The 16,395-nt window shown below is 42.9% G+C and overlaps 1 protein-coding gene across 1 annotated transcript in view; it reads right to left on the minus strand.

Annotated features, from left to right (window-relative positions):
• Positions 1 to 1,022: 1,022 nt before the first annotated feature.
• The window catches only part of GPD2 (glycerol-3-phosphate dehydrogenase 2), a 369,873-nt gene continuing 354,500 nt past the window's right edge, over positions 1,023 to 16,395 (minus strand). Inside the window, exon 18 of the mRNA XM_073634130.1 lies at positions 1,023 to 1,700. Coding sequence (XP_073490231.1) covers positions 1,670 to 1,700 — 31 coding nt within the window. The 3' untranslated portion in view covers positions 1,023 to 1,669. The remainder of the gene's footprint in view (positions 1,701 to 16,395) is intronic.

A 16,395-nucleotide genomic window follows, 5' to 3' on the forward strand; every position in this document is an offset into this window, starting at 1 on the left:
CTATGAGATGCATCCTTTGCTCTTTCCTGCTTAAAGGGGTTGTAAACCCTCATGGATTTTCACCTTCATGCATTCTATGTCCCTCCCTGCTGGGGGACCCCAGAAGAGGACAATCGGGGCCACTCTGTGCTTAACCAATTGCCCAGTGGAGGAAAGTATGATATGTTTGTTATTTAAAAAACAAACAAACCTGTAATAACCCTTTAACCTGGGAGTTCTTTGAGTTTTGCATCGGAAGATGTGTTGGTGTGAGAGGAGGTTGTCGGACCATCTTCACTAGAGGTTCCTTTGATCAGGATAACCCATACTGTGTTACTTGGCCTTTCCTTTGAGAAGGTCAAATCATGATGGTAAGAGGCAGTGTGATTGGGTGAAGGTAATGGGTTTCCCTTTGCTACACTCCACTCTCTGAACTGCACTCAAGTTTCTAAGCACTCTCAAGGTTACCTTCATAAGGACTCGGTTGTGTACCTTTTTTCTCTTGTATTAGAACTATTTATGAAAGCCTTTTGTTTGTAGCACAATTAAGGCTCCTTAATTTGGAGCTGCACTTTGTAGTTTTTTGTATCATATTTTATATTGTTCTCAAGCAATATTTTTGTCAACAGCTTTTATTGAAATAGGTGATTAACTAAAAACCCTACTGCGACCTAATTTGTGTATAATTTAAAATATTTAACATGGGGTGCACTCAATAAAAAGGATTCCCAAGCTTGAGATATGGAGCTTTTTAAACAGGCTTTTATTTTATCAACAAAGCAGAGCCATGGAAACATGAAAAAAGAAGCCAAGAGCTCCAACTGTTGGCGAAAGTACAGAATATTTATATGCAACATTTCATATTTATTGTTATTATTCTAGTACTAACCATTGTAAAAGAAACTATATACAAAACAACTAAACAGTGATCATGTGCATCACGGCACCAATTGTTTACGTTTTATCTAGAACAAAATGTGTGCTTTTTGAACATACAGTGGAAAATATTTAGAGATTAACAGTCACCCTTCATCTAAAGAAATGGCCACAAGCCTGGGTGCTTTCTTACTAGGCAGTGAGTTCCCTTGTGTTAGGTTCTGTTCACACGAAGAATCTGCCCATTTTCCCAAATCGCCAGATACGAATGGGGCCTTAAAGAGACAACGCTATTGTGTTTTCAAAGTGCAATCACATATCCCTAAACATCTCTAAACAAATTAAACAAAGCTGTATGAAATATCACAAACCCATCTAATATTTAGATTTTCAGCTTCAAATTCCCTTTTTGCATAAATGCAATGTAAAAACAAAAAACACACAACAACCCAGACAAACAAAATGAGAGAACACATGTCTACAATCTTGTAGGAAGGAAATATACACATGCAACAAACACCCACATGTATGAGTATTCAGTAAGTCAAACAGCAAAGGGCAGCAATGCAGCAACCAGACAGAAGTTGTTTCTTGCTGATATGACTACAGTAAGATGATATCTAATTGGTTGCTATAGAAGTTGTTTCCCTGCTAATTGAAAATTCCAGCTTAGTCAGTAAACGGCTGCATGGTTATAGAATCTCATTGGGCTATTGTAGCGGCTCAGAGTTGCTAATACAATGGCTGGAGTAATTATAATGGCCAGAGTTTTGCTTGCCTCTTAAATGTCATTGGCAGTCCATAGGAAATGGCTTTAGTCTTGCTCATTTGGTTCTTCATCCTCTCTGTAACAATAAAAAAAAGTTTGTTAATAGCTGAACTCCATGAAAATACACAACCAAAATATTTATATCATCAATACTCTTTATCTGCTTAAAAAGGTTTAATATTCTGTTCATCCAACCTGTGATTCAAACACCCCTGCCAGACTGCACAGCCAAACCTTTACCACCCATTACAGCAGCAGCCAAGCATGGTCAAGAGCACACTTCTCCCCCTTCCCAGCCTACTGATCGGACAATAAACACTTTTTGACATTTTGTCAGTATGTTCACTGTTGGCACATGTCCACTGATTACAACAGGCTATTATCACTGGTTATCAATCTATACCGAATACTATCACTACAAGTATTAAAGTAGAACTGTAGGCAAAATTGTATTTTTTCATTTTGCATAGAGCAAGAGAGCCTGTCAACCTGTCAATTATTCTCTATCCTATTGCAGAGATTTCCTTTCACTTCCTGTCCCAAAACTAAACAGGAAGTGAGAGGAAATCCCTGCAAATTATGTGAATCCATTAGGGACCCCCAGATCACCAGAACTAGTGTCCCCATTGGAAGATTTCCCCTCTATTACTTTTCTGGGGACACTTTTTTTTACATTACTTTTTTTACTTTCACTATGGTAAACAGGACAAATAGAGAGGGTGAATCTCCTTAACTGAGGCAAAGGCAGCAATAAAAACTGGCAAGCATTCTAATCCATCTCTACTCTGTCCAAAACAAACAGTTATACTTTAGGTATACTTTAACCACATACAGTTATCAGGCTACATAATGTAGCAATACCCCCAAGGGGCTGCTGGTTGATGATGATAAAAGTTCTCCCTTACTAGTTCAGAAGCTGCCATCACCCACAGAGCACAGTTCAAGCACACTGACACAAGGAGCAGTCTAGATGAATGTCTTTTTTTTGTGATTTATTGTTCAAAACTTGAACACTGGGGGAAAGTTCAGGGTATGTGCAGGGTATGGGATACTCCAGGCTATAAGGTGAAACTCTTCCCTGTGTTACAATCCTCAGAAGCAAATCTTTTGCTACACTTTAGAATTTGCCTTTGGAGTGACTAAGGGAAAGGCCAGAGGTAGGGACCCCTTAAAAGAAACACTACTTGGCTCAGACATGTCAATCGCACCCATTCACCAGGATGTTGTGGAACAGTCAGTACTCATGAGGCCAGGGAACAGCTTTCACCCAATACGAAGACAATATGTGACCGGTCTAAACTATGTGGCATGTTCACCAATGCCAGGAGCATGGCAGACAAGATGGGTGAACTAGAGATACTGTTGTACGAGGAGGATTTGGATTTTGTGGGAATTTCAGGGACCTGGTTCAACAGCTCTCATGATTGGCTGGCAAACATTCAAGGGTATACCCTTTACCGCAAGGATAGAAAGGGTAAAAAAGGGGGAGGGGTGTGCCTATATATCAAGATTAATGTACAAGTGAATGTGAGAGATGACATCACTGAGGGAGCTAGGGAGGAGGTGGAATCCTTATGGGTAGAGCTTCAAAGGGATGAAGCTAAGGGGAAAATAATACTGGGAGTATGCTATAGGCCCCCTAAACCTGAGGGAGGAAGTGGAGACAGATCTCCTATCACAATTTGGATTAGCAGCAAGGATGGGAAGTGTTATCATAATGGGGGATTTTAAATATCCAGACATAGACTGGGTGGAGGGAACCGCGCATTCATTTAAGACTCGCCAGTTCCTCAATGTCTTGCAGGACAGTTTTATGGGTCAGATGGTAGACGCACCAACTAGAAATGAAACATTACTGGATCTACTGATTACCAACAATACAGACCTGATCACGGATGTGGAAATACGGGGCAATTTAGGTAACAGCAATCACAGGTCAATTAGTTTCAGTATAAAATAGGAAACAGGATAAAGGGAATACAAAGACACTGAATTTCAAAAGAGCCAACTTCGCTAAAGTACAAACCTTGCTAAAAGGCATAAATTGGGATAAAATATTAGGAACAAAGAATACGGAGGAGAGATGGGTTTGCTTTAAGAGCAGTAAGGGCATTAGCCAATGTATCCCATTGGGTAATAAATTTAAAAGAGCGAACAAAAGTCCTGGATGGCTTAACTCCAATGTAAAAATGCATATAAAAGCAAAGGAGAAGGCCTTCAAAAAATACAAGGTTGAGGGATCATCCTCAGCATTCAGTCTTTATAAAGAATGCAACAAGAAATGTAAGGGTGCAATTAGGACGGCTAAGATAGAACATGAACATAGCGGAGGAGAGCAAAAAAAATCCCAAGAAATTCTTTAAGTATGTAAACAGTAAAAAAGGCAGGACAGACCATATTGGCCCCATAAAGAATCAGGAAGAACATCTGGTTACAAAGGATGGGGAGATGGCGAAGGTACTGAATTTATTCTTCTCCTCAGTCTTCACGAGTGAATCGGGGGGCTTCAGTAACCAAAACTGCAGTGTTTATCCTCATGACACAACACAGGAAGCACCTCCATGGTTAACACAGAATTAAAATTAGACTTGAGAAACTTAACATTAATAAATCACCGGGACCAGATGGCTTGTATCCAAGGGTACTTAGGGAACTCAGTCAAGTGATTGCCAGACCGCTGTTCCTAATTTTTACTGACAGTCTACTGACTGGAATGATACCAGCTGATTGGAAAAAAAGCCAATGTAGCACCAATATTTAAAAAGGGCCCAAAATACATCCCTGGGAACTACAGACCAGTTAGCCTAACATCAATAGTATGTAAATTCTTGGAGGCGATGATAAGGGACTATATACAAGATTTTAGTAATGAGAACGGTATCATTAGCAGTAATCAGCATGGATTCATGAAGAATCGTTCTTGCCAACCAAATCTACTAACCTTCTATGAGGAGGTGAGTTGCCATCTAGATAAAGGAAGGCCCGTAGACGTGGTGTATCTGGATTTTGCAAAAGCATTTGACACAGTTCCCCATAAATGTTTACTGTACAAATTAAGGTCCGTTGGCATGGACCATAGGGTGAGTACATGGATTGAAAACTGGCTACAAGGGCGAGTTCAGAGGGTGGTCATAAATGGGGAGTACTAGGAATGGTCAGGGGTGGGTAGTGGGGTTCCCCAGGGTTCTGTGCTGGGACCAATCCTATTTAATTAGTTCATAAACGACCTGGAGGATGGGATAAACAGTTCAATCTCTGTATTTGCAGACGATACTAAGCTAAGCAGGGCAATAACTTCTCCGCAGGATGTGGAAACCTTGCAAGAAGATCTCAACAAATTAATGGGATGGGCAACTACATGGCAAATGAGGTTCAATGTAGAAAAATGTAAAATAATGCATCTGGGTGGCAAAAATATGAATGCAATCTATACACTGGGGGGAGAACCTCTGGGGGAATCTAGGATGGAAAAGGACCCGGGGGTCCTAGTAGATGATAGGCTCAGCAATGGCATGCAATGCCAAGCTGCTGCTAACAAAGCAAACAGAATATTGGCATGCATTAAAAAGGGGATCAACTCCAGAGATAAAACGATAATTCTCCCACTCTACAAGACTCTGGTCCGGCTGCACCTAGAGTATGCTGTCCAGTTCTGGGCACCAGTCCTGAGGAAGGATGTACTGGAAATGGAGCGAGTACAAAGAAGGGCAACAAAGCTAATAAAGGGTCTGGAGGATCTTAGTTATGAGGAAAGGTTGCGAGCACTGAACTTATTCTCTCTGGAGAAGAGACGCTTGAGAGGGGATATGATTTCAATATCCAAATACCGTACTGGTGACCCTACAATAGAAATAAAACTTTTTTGCAGAAGAGAGTTAAAAGAGTAACAAGACTCGTGGCCACTCATTAAAATTAGAAGAAAAGAGGTTTAACCTTAAACTACGTAGAGGGTTCTTTACTGTAAGAGCAGCAAGGATGTGGAATTCCCTTCCACAGGCAGTGGTCTCAGCGGGGAGCATCGATAGCTTCAAGAAACTATTAGATAAGCACCTGAATGACCACAACATACAGGGATATACAATGTAATACTGACACATAATCACAAATAGGTTGGACTTGATGGACTTGTGTCTTTTTTCAACCTCACCTACTATGTAACTATGTAACTATGTAACAGCTGTGCCCATTCAGCTTCCTACAGGTGCCTTCTAATGAGATTCTGCGGACTAGATCAGGTGAAGCTCGGGGTGTTGAAGATAACCTTAGATGTAGGCCCCCCAGAAATGGCAGGACCTCGATGAACAGCAACTAGACTTGGTAGGACTTTTCTTCAGCAAATCCCACCCACACAAACCGGTGGAATTCCTTCTACAGGAAGACCCCACTACTCTGGAGTTTGTGCTATTTATCAGCCTCTCCAGTCACCTACTCTGCCTCCCCTCCCAGGGATTGGCTTATACTCAGTAAATATTAAGCTATATATTTGACTCTCCCCTCTCTATGTTCCAGAAGCCTCCAGAAGGCAGGGAGAGTAGTCAAACCTGCAGCATTTGAAGCCAAGAGCACCCTAAAGAAATGTTCCTTTTTATAGGTGTGATGTAAACTTACATCCTGGCCAAATTCAAATTAATCATATGATGATGTTTATATTAAAAAATGTATAAGCAGAGTAGGGATGAGCCGAACACCCCCCTGTTCGGTTCGCACCAGAACATGCGAACAGGAAAAAAGTTTGTTCGAACACGCGAACACCGTTAAAGTCTATGGGACACGAACATGAATAATCAAAAGTGCTAATTTTAAAGGCTTATATGCAAGTTATTGTCATAAAAAGTGTTTGGGGACCTGGGTCCTGCCCCAGGGGACATGGGTCAATGCAAAAAAAAGTTTTAAAAATGGCCGTTTTTTCAGGAGCAGTGATTTTAATAATGCTTAAAGTCAAACAATAAAAGTGTAATATCCCTTTAAATTTCGTAGCTGGGGGGTGTCTATAGTATGCCTGTAAAGGGGCGCATGTTTCCCGTGTTTAGAACAGTCTGACAGCAAAATGACATTTGAAAGGAAAAAACCCATTTAAAACTACTCGCGGCTATTGCATTGCCGGTCCGACAATACACATAGAAGTTCATTGATAAAAAAACGGCATGGGAATTCCCCACAGGGGAACCCCGAACCAAAAAAAAAAAATGACGTGGGGGTCCCCCTAAATTCCATACCAGGCCCTTCAGGTCTGGTATGGATTTTAAGGGGAACCCTGCGCCAAAAAAAAAAACGGCGTGGGGTCTCCCCAAAAATCCATACCAGACCCTTATCCGAGCACGCAACCTGGCAGGCCGCAGGAAAAGAGGGGGGGAATGAGAGAGCGCCCCCCCCCCTCCTGAACCGTACCAGGCCACATGCCCTCAACATTGGGAGGGTGCTTTGGGGTAGCCCCCAAAACACCTTGTCCCCATGTTGGTGAAGACAAGGGCCTCATCCCCACAACCCTGGCCGGTGGTTGTGGGGGTCTGCGGGCGGGGGGCTTATCTGAATCTGGAAGCCCCCTTTAACAAGGGGACCCCTAGATCCTGCCCCCCCTGTGTGAAATGGTAAGGGGGTACAAAAGTACCCCTACCATTTCACTAAAAAACTGTCAAAAACGTTAAAAATGACAAGAGACAGTTTTTGACAATTCCTTTATTTAATTCTTATTTATTCTTTCTTCTATCTTCCTTCATCTTCTTCTTCTGGTTCTTCTGGCTCTTCTGGTTCTTCCTCCAGCGTTCTCATCCAGTATCTCCTCCGCGGCGTCTTCTATCGTCTTCTCCTTGGGCCGCTCCGCATCCATGGCATGGGGGGAAGCTCCCGCTCTTCTCTTCATCTTCTTCTCTTCTTCATCTTCCTTTCTTCTTCTCTTCTTCATTTTCTTCTCCGGGCCGCTCCGCACCCATGCTGGCATGAAGGGAGGCTCCCGCTGTGTGACGGCACCTCTTCGTCTGACGGTTCTTAAATAACGGGGGGCGGGGCCACCTGGTGACCCCGCCCCCCTCTGACGCACGGTGACTTGACGGAACTTCCCTGTGACGTCACGGGGAATCCCACAGGGAAGTCCCGTCATGTCCTGTGCGTCAGAGGGGGCGGGGCCACCCGGTGGCCCCGCCCCCGTTATTTAAGAACCGTCAGAAGAGGAGACGCCGTCACACAGCGGGAGCCTCCCTCCACGCCAGCATGGGTGCGGAGCGGGGAACCCCGAACCAAAATTTAAAAAAAAAAATGACGTGGGGGTCCCCCTAAATTCCATACCAGGCCCTTCAGGTCTGGTATGGAATTTAGGGGGACCCCCACGTCATTTTTTTTTAAAATTCTGGTCGGGGTTCCCCTTAATATCCATACCAGACCTGAAGGGCCTGGTATGGAATTTAGGGGGACCCCCACATCATTTTTTTTTTTTAATTTTGGTTCGGGGTTCCCCTGTGGGGAATTCCCATGCCGTTTTTATCAATGAACTTCTATGTGTATTGTCGGACCGGCAATGCAATAGCCGCGAGTAGTTTTAAATGGCTTTTTTCCTTTTAAATGTCATTTTGCTGTCAGACAGTTCTAAACACGGGAAACATGCGCCCCTTTACAGGCATACTATAGACACCCCCCAGCTACGAAATTTAAAGGGATATTACACTTTTATTGTTTGACTTTAAGCATTATTAAAATCACTGCTCCTGAAAAAACGTCCATTTTTAAAACTTTTTTTTGCATTGATCCATGTCCCCTGGGGCAGGACCCAGGTCCCCAAACACTTTTTATGACAATAACTTGCATATAAGCCTTTAAAATGAGCACTTTTGATTTCTCCCATAGACTTTTAAAGGGTGTTCCGTGGCATTCGAATTTGCCGCGAACACCCCAAATTGTTTGCTGTTCAGCGAACTTGCGAACAGCCAATGTTCGAGTCGAACATGTGTTCGACTCAAACTCGAAGCTCATCCCTAAAGCAGAGTTTACGGCATGGCAAAAGATTAATAGATCCAGAGACATAGGCAGCTAAAGTTGTATGCAAACTTTTACTTTAAAAATCGAGCTGGTTTCAGCCCTTGTCAGTTTATTGGTCTTTAATTTTTAGTCCTTCTAACTGACCAATAAGAAAGACATGAGAGGGTGGGATAATGCTAGACTTTTTCAAGAAAATATGAGATTTGCCTATAACCTCAACTACCGAAAATTCAGGTTTTCTTGAAGGGCCATAATAATACTTCAATTATTAAAAAATATATTTTTAGTGCTGAACGTAATAACAGTAATATCCAAAAAAGTAATAACAATAATATACAAAAAACAATGCATTCCCTTTAAGTCTTTGTCTATATACATAGATTTTTTTTAGGATTTTATGGGTTAATATCATTTATCAAGAATGAATTCTACACACTGTCAATGTGTGGGGACAGCCAGGTAAGATATCCATATAATAGAAAAGAAACATCAAAAATATATATATCCTCTGGCTGGAAATAACTCTAAGAGCAACACCCGGTTAACAGCTCTTAATAGCAGTTAACAGCAGTACCCCGCAGAGCACAAATGGGAGTATTTACCTTGTTTGAAATCGGCCATTTTAAATAATCTTTGCATTGAAGGCTTTTTTCGTCCATGAACATTTGTTGGCTTTTGAAAATAAAATTGCACTTTTTACCCCACGATTATCAATCATTAAATAGTGAGCAAGGAAGCCACATGAATAATAAACTCAACATGACGTACTTACTCTATGGACACTACATTCTGCTAATCTTATCCTAAAGTGAAACTTCACTTTTGTGGAGGAAAAAATCCCCTCCAGGGTAGCTATATTATACCTTCCTGCTTTGGTTCTGTGTATACTGAGAAAGGCCAACTCAGTGCACATAGTAAGGTTAATTTACTAAAACTGGAGAGTGCAAAATCTGGTGCAGCTCTTCATAGAAACCAATCAGCATCCAGGTTTTTGTCAGAGCTTAACTGATCAAGCTGAAGTTAGAAGCTGATTGGCTACCATGCACAGCTGCACCCGATTATGTACCTTCCTGTTTTAGTAAATCAACCCCACTGACTTTTTTTCCAAGTGGGTGCCAAGTGGAGGGTTCTGTTTTCACTACAGATGCATGGTAAGTGTTATAAAAATAAATGATGACCTATGCCTTTAGATATGCAGCAATCTGGAATATCTTTAGATGTACAGTCTTCCACCAAACGTGAAACTCTCAGTGCATTAAAGCTGTGAACTGAGGGATCATATCGTGGTTGCAAGGAAGGGAATGTAAAATATTTTGTTAAAAAAAGATTGGCTGCAAAAATATAATCAGAAGGTCTGCTTTAATAATACATTTCAAAACCAAAGGGTAAATGTACGGGAGTGTTGGGTACTGTCCTTTTACCATTAACCTTTTTTTAAGCAAGTAGGAGCAGGTTGCATTAAATGTGGCCCTGTCAGCTGTTACCCTGTTCAATATAGTTAATAACTTGGTCAGATCACTACCCCTTTGACATTGACACCAGGGGAATCGCCAAGAACTAGTCTGTCTTCTGCTATGGACTCCTAAAGCCATCTTGGTAAAGTTTGGGTTTGATTGGATGCAGAATTCCTTTGACCTTTTTATAGCGGAAGTGCTATGTACAGTATCTCACAAAAGTGAGTACACACCTCACATTTTTGTAAATATTTTATTCTATCTTTTCATGTGACAACACTGAAGAAATGACACTTTGTTACAATGTAAAGTATTGAGTGTACAGCTCGTATAACAGTATAAATTTGCTGTCCCCTTAAAATACCTCAACACACAGCCATTAATGTCTAAACTGTTGGCAACCAAAGTGAGTACACCCCTAAATGAAAATGTCCAAACTGGGGCCCAAAGTGTCAATATTTTGTGTGGCCACCATTATTTTCCAGCACTGCCTTAACCCTCTTGGGCATGGAGTTCACCAGAGCTTCACAGGTTGCCACTGGAGTCCTCTTACACTCCTCAATGACGACATCACGGAGCTGGTGGATATTGGAGACCTTGCGCTCCTCCACCTTCGGTTTGGGGGTGCCCCACAGATGCTTAATAGGGTTTAGGTCTGGAGACATGCTTGGCCAGTCTATCATCTTTACCCTCAGCTTCTTTAGCATGGCAGTGTTCGTCTTGGAGGTGTGTTTGGGGTCGTTATCATGTTGGAATACTGCCCTGCAGCCCAGTCTCTGAAGGGAGGGGATCATGCTCAGCTTCAGAATGTCACATAACATGTTGACATTCATGGTTCCCTCAATGAACTGTGGCTTCCCAGTGCCGGCAGCACTCATGCAGCCCCAGACCATAACACTCCCACCACCATGCTTGACTGTAGGCAAGGCACACTTATCTTTGTATTCCTCACCTGGTTGCCGCCACACACGCTTAACACCATCTGAACCAAAATAAGTTTATCTTGGTCTCATCAGACCACAGGACATGGTTCCAGTAATCCATGTTCTTAGTTTGCTTATCTTCAGCAAACTGTTTGCGGGCTTTCTTGTGCATCATCTTTAGAAGAGGCTTCCTTCTGGGACGACAGCCATGCAGACCAATTTGATGCATTGTGCGGCGTATGGTCTAAGCACTGACAGGCTGACCTCCCACCCCTTCAACCTCTGCAGCAATGCTGGCAGCACTCATAGGTCTATTTCCCAAAGACAACCTCTGGATATGATGCTGAGCACGTGCACTCAACCTCTTTGGTTGACCATGGCGAGGCCTCTTCTGAGTGGAACCTGTCCTGTTAAACAGCTGGTTTCAGGGTCTTGGCAATCTTCTTATAGCCTAGGCAGTCTTTATGTAGAGCAACAATTTTTTTTTTCAGATCCTCAGATAGTTCTTTGCCATGAGGTGCCATGTTGAACTTCCAGTGACCAGTATGAGAGAGTGAGAGCGATAACACCAAATTTAACACACCTGCTCTACATTCACACCTGAGAACTAGTAACACTAATGAGTCAAATGACACGGGGGAGGGAAAATGGCAAATTGGGCGCAATTTGGACATTTTCACTTAGGGGTGTACTCACTTTTGTTGCCAGTGGTTTAGACATTAATGGCTGTGTGTTGAGTTATTTTGAGGGGACAGCGAATTTACACTGTTATACAAGCTGTACACTCACTACTTTACATTGTAGCAAAGGGTCATTTCTTCAGTGTTGTCACATGAAAAGATAGAATAAAATATTTACAAAAATGTGAGGGGTGTACTCACTTTTGTGAGATACTGTATATCTGATCTGAGTCATTAACTGGTCCTTCAGTGGGAAGTGTAGTTAAGGACAGCGCCCGTTCTGAGCAGGGAAAGATAGGTGCTGCAGGCAATGTCACCCCTACATTTGGGAATAGACTGAGGAACCAGAGCTTCCAAATATTGGTAAGAATATTGCTTAAGTGGATGGCCTACCACCCACAGTGCCCAGCCTGTGGGGAAGATTCTACTTGTGGTTGTGCTCAACAATCTTGAGAAACTGTCAAGTCTAGAGACATAGTAAGGAGGAAACTGAGATCATTTACAGTAGTTAACCCCTTCCCGCCGACTGGCCCTTTACGAGTTCTAAAAGCCAGGAGGTGGAGGCGGGCATTCAGGTCATGTGACCGCTGTGATTTGCTGTCACATCGGTCACATGATTGGAAAGGTCCTGATTGCAAGTATGCATCCTGAGCTTATTGATTCCCCCCCGGCTACCATGCTGGGAGTGTGCAGGGAGCGCACTCTCAGCACAGAAAGCTGTTTACACAGGGCCATGTATATGCGGCCGCTCTGTGTTAAGGTCCACCTGATAAGACGCCGCAGATATGTGTTAAAGTAGAACTAAAGTTTTACATCGATTGCCCCTGGAATTTTAAAGGTGGTTACACAAAAAAATATGCGTAAAAAATCATCCACTTTATTACAAACGTATTTAAAAATGTATTAAAAAAAGAAATGCACCAGAAATAATAAATTCATTTTTTTAACATTTCAATACATAGTCACAGAGTTTCTTCATGTGAATATTCCATGATCGATGTAACTATCAACAGTAGAAGATGCGAAACATCATATTCTCAAGACGTTTTAAGAAACATCACTTCACTTCATTAGGAGTTTGATATTGCTGACAGGGTGTAACTGGTTATAAAAAAACAAAAATCCAAAGACGAAGAAGGAGGGAACTGCTGTTCCCAATATCAGATGGAACCCACAAGAAAGGCGTCTAGCCTGGGGGCTGTGAGGACAGGGGAGCAGGTTGAGAAGCAGTGACAGTTAATGTCTCTTCTGCAATAAAAGCCTGGCTGCTTGCTGTTTTTTACCACTTTCAAGCTACGGAGACTTGGAGATTAACAGAATCATCCTCTGTTTGTCCTCAATTCTGATAAGAGCAAACACTTGTACTCTAAAACCTGCCTATACTGATAAATTGTTTCTCTTTGGGCTCATTCTCATGGATGACTGAGACATGGTAAAAATAAGTGGTTGAGTCGTGGTTTTACTGCTCCTTGGCTGCTCCTCAAGCTGCAGTGGCAGTCAGATGTGGTTGTGCACATGCTGAGACCGTGAGGCTTTGCTTTGCTGTTGCAGCAAAAAATGATACCCCCTGTCACATTCAGCGGGCAGTACCTGGCGATCTGGCTAGTAGTAACACACCTCCTGTATTAGCTCAATGGACACCTTTGGACAGCAGCATTATCAGTCTGGGGGAAGGGGAGAGTTAGGTGTACGAGCAGATTTAGATACACTAACAAATTGAAGCCAAATTCCAGCTCCCTCTTTATAATATCCCTTTTGGGATAAAGATTGGGATAAAGATTTTACATTAATAAATAAAAACTGATCATTCATAAAGTAATTGTAAAGTCTTGTTTTAAAAAAAAAAAAAACATGTTATACTTACCGCCTCTGTGCAGTTGGTTTTGCACAGAGCAGCCCAGATCCTCCTCTTCTGGGGTCCCTCTTCAGCTCTCCTGGCCCCTCCCTCCTATCGAGTGCCCCCAAAGCAAGCAGCTTTCTATGGGGGCACTGGAGCCGAGTCACAGCTCCGAGTGTCCATTCAGACACAGTGCCCCGGCCCCGCCCCCTCTCTCCCCTGATTGGCTGACTGACTTTGATTGACAGCTGTGGGAGCCAATGGCGCTGCTGCTGTGTCTCAGCCAATCAGGAGGCGTGTCCCGGAGGCTGCTGTATACAAAAGGTTTTTTATCTTAATGCATTAATATTAAAAACCTTCTGCCTTTACAGCTCCTGCAGTTCTGCAGGCCTAGTTCACACCTATGCAGGTTGCAGTTTGCATAATCCAGGTGCATTTTGCATTCTTCAATACACGCTTTTGATCCATTGAAGTCTATGGAATCAAAACCCAGAAAAAGTCCCTGGCCCTTTCCATAAAATGCACAGATGTGAACATGACCCAAATGGACTGTGTGTGTTTCTGCAAAACTTAAAATGCACTAAAAAATGCATAGGTGTGAACCAGGCCTTAGTTTATCTCAACCCTCTAACTGCCATATCTGCAGGACAGCTTGTTCTGTAGAAAAACAACAGAATTACTGGCAGTATCGTCAGGTGAAAATAAAAAGAAATAAAAGAAAAAAAGCCAAAAAAAGAAAGCTAATGCAGTCAAGTTTTACCTCTGTACTACAAATATTCGATGAGAGCCCTGTTGGTGATATGACAGATGTCAAGGCAGTACTCCAGTTCTGTCCAGACTCATGGCAGCATGTCCTCTAATCAATTTTACTTTTGCACCATCCTTTTTGAATCACACTGTATAATAAATGTTTGTTTTTTGTTTTAATACTGAGTTAAATGCACTGATAATGTCTCCTTATCTCTACACTCTACACTCTACACTCTGCATTTTCAATGCACTCAAATTGCTGCCTGTAGTGGTATGGGAGCGGATACAGCACAGCTGTAAATCCAAAGATCTAAATGGAAGCATTTAAAGGATAAGTTCATCTTATGTAACATGTTACAGGTTACACCGATTCAAGGTGTAACATGTTACTTTTGCAGCAGCCCCCGTGCCGCCCCCCTCCCCCGATTACCCGTTGTGACAGCAATCCCCACCCCCCCTCCCCCTGCACCCGTTGTCACAATTTTAAAAAAATTACACAACCTTTCGGGGCTCTGCCCACCTGGCCATGTCATTCATTTACAGAGTTCTGTGAATGTGAGAACTACAAGTACCGACAACCTTTGTGGATGTCGGGTTGTAGTTCTCAATGAACTATCAGGGTTCTGATGAGCAATCAAAGTAGTTCATTGATGCTTCATGTCATTGTGCACCGTGTATTTTTGGGTTTATTGCACTTTTATGAAAGCAAACTCCTGGAAGCAAATATGCTCAGTAGGGATGAGCTTCGTGTTCGAGTCGAACCCATGTTCGACTCGAACATCGGCTGTTCGCCCGTTCGCCGAATTGCGAACGATATGGGCCGTTCGCGCTAAATTCGTGTGGCGCGTCACGGCCCATAATTCACTGCGGCATCGCAGTGCATTGCTGGCTGATGATTGGCCAAGCATGCACTATGAACCGCATGCTTGGCCAATCACAGCGCCGTCAGTAGAGAGAGCTGTAATTGGCCAAAGCCAGGGTGGCTTTGGCCAATTATGGCTCAGGGGATTTAGTACACACCCCACACTATATAAGGCCGTCTGCACGGCGGCCCTGTGTAGTGTGTGTTCCGGTGTGCTGAGAGATAGAGAGAGAGAGAGACAGTGTCATTTGATTTGAGTTAGATAGATTAGGCAGAACAGTCAGTCAGTTAGCTGCACTTACAGTGTATTGTGTATATATATGCATCCCAGGTGTTGCATATATATATATACACTGTATTCAGTTTAGCTAGATCCGTTCCTGTTATCTTCTATCTAGACTATTTACATTTAATGCAGTGCGTCCTGCTCACAGTGTTCAGCTAGATCCGTTCCTGCAATTTACATTTAGTGCAGTGCGTCCTGCTCACAGTGTTCAGCTAGATCCGTTCCTGCTATTTACATTTAGTGCAGTGCGTCCTGCTCACAGTGTTCAGCTAGATCCGTTCCTGCTATTTACATTTAGTGCAGTGCGTCCTGCTCACAGTGTTCAGCTAGATCCGTTCCTGTTATTTACATTTAGGGCAGTGCGTCCTGCTCACAGTGTTCAGCTAGATCCGTTCCTGCTATTTACATTTAGTGCAGTGCGTCCTGCTCACAGTGTTCAGCTAGATCCGTTCCTGCTATTTACATTTAGTGCAGTGCGTCCTGCTCACAGTGTTCAGCTAGATCCGTTCCTGCTATTTACATTTAGTGCAGTGCGTCCTGCTCACAGTGTTCAGCTAGATCCGTTCCTGCTATTTACATTTAGTGCAGTGCGTCCTGCTCACAGTGTTCAGCTAGATCCATTCCTGTTATCTTCTAGACTATTTACATTTAGTGCAGTGCGTCCTGCTCACAGTGTTCAGCTAGATCCGTTCCTGTTATTTACATTTAGTGCAGTGCGTCCTGCTCACAGTGTTCAGCTAGATCCGTTCCTGCTATTTACATTTAGTGCAGTGCGTCCTGCTCACAGTGTTCAGCTAGAGCCGTTCCTGCTATTTACATTTAGTGCAGTGCGTCCTGCTCACAGTGTTCAGCTAGATCCGTTCCTGTTATCTTCTAGACTATTTACATTTAGTGCAGTGCGTCCTGCTCACAGTGTTCAGCTAGATCCGTTCCTGTTATCTTCTAGACTATTTACATTTAGTGCAGTGCGTCCTGCTCACAGTGTTCAGCTAGATCCGTTCCTGTTATCT

This window comes from Aquarana catesbeiana, linkage group LG06 (assembly GCF_042186555.1).
Source record: "Aquarana catesbeiana isolate 2022-GZ linkage group LG06, ASM4218655v1, whole genome shotgun sequence".
Lineage (NCBI taxonomy): Eukaryota > Metazoa > Chordata > Amphibia > Anura > Ranidae > Aquarana > Aquarana catesbeiana.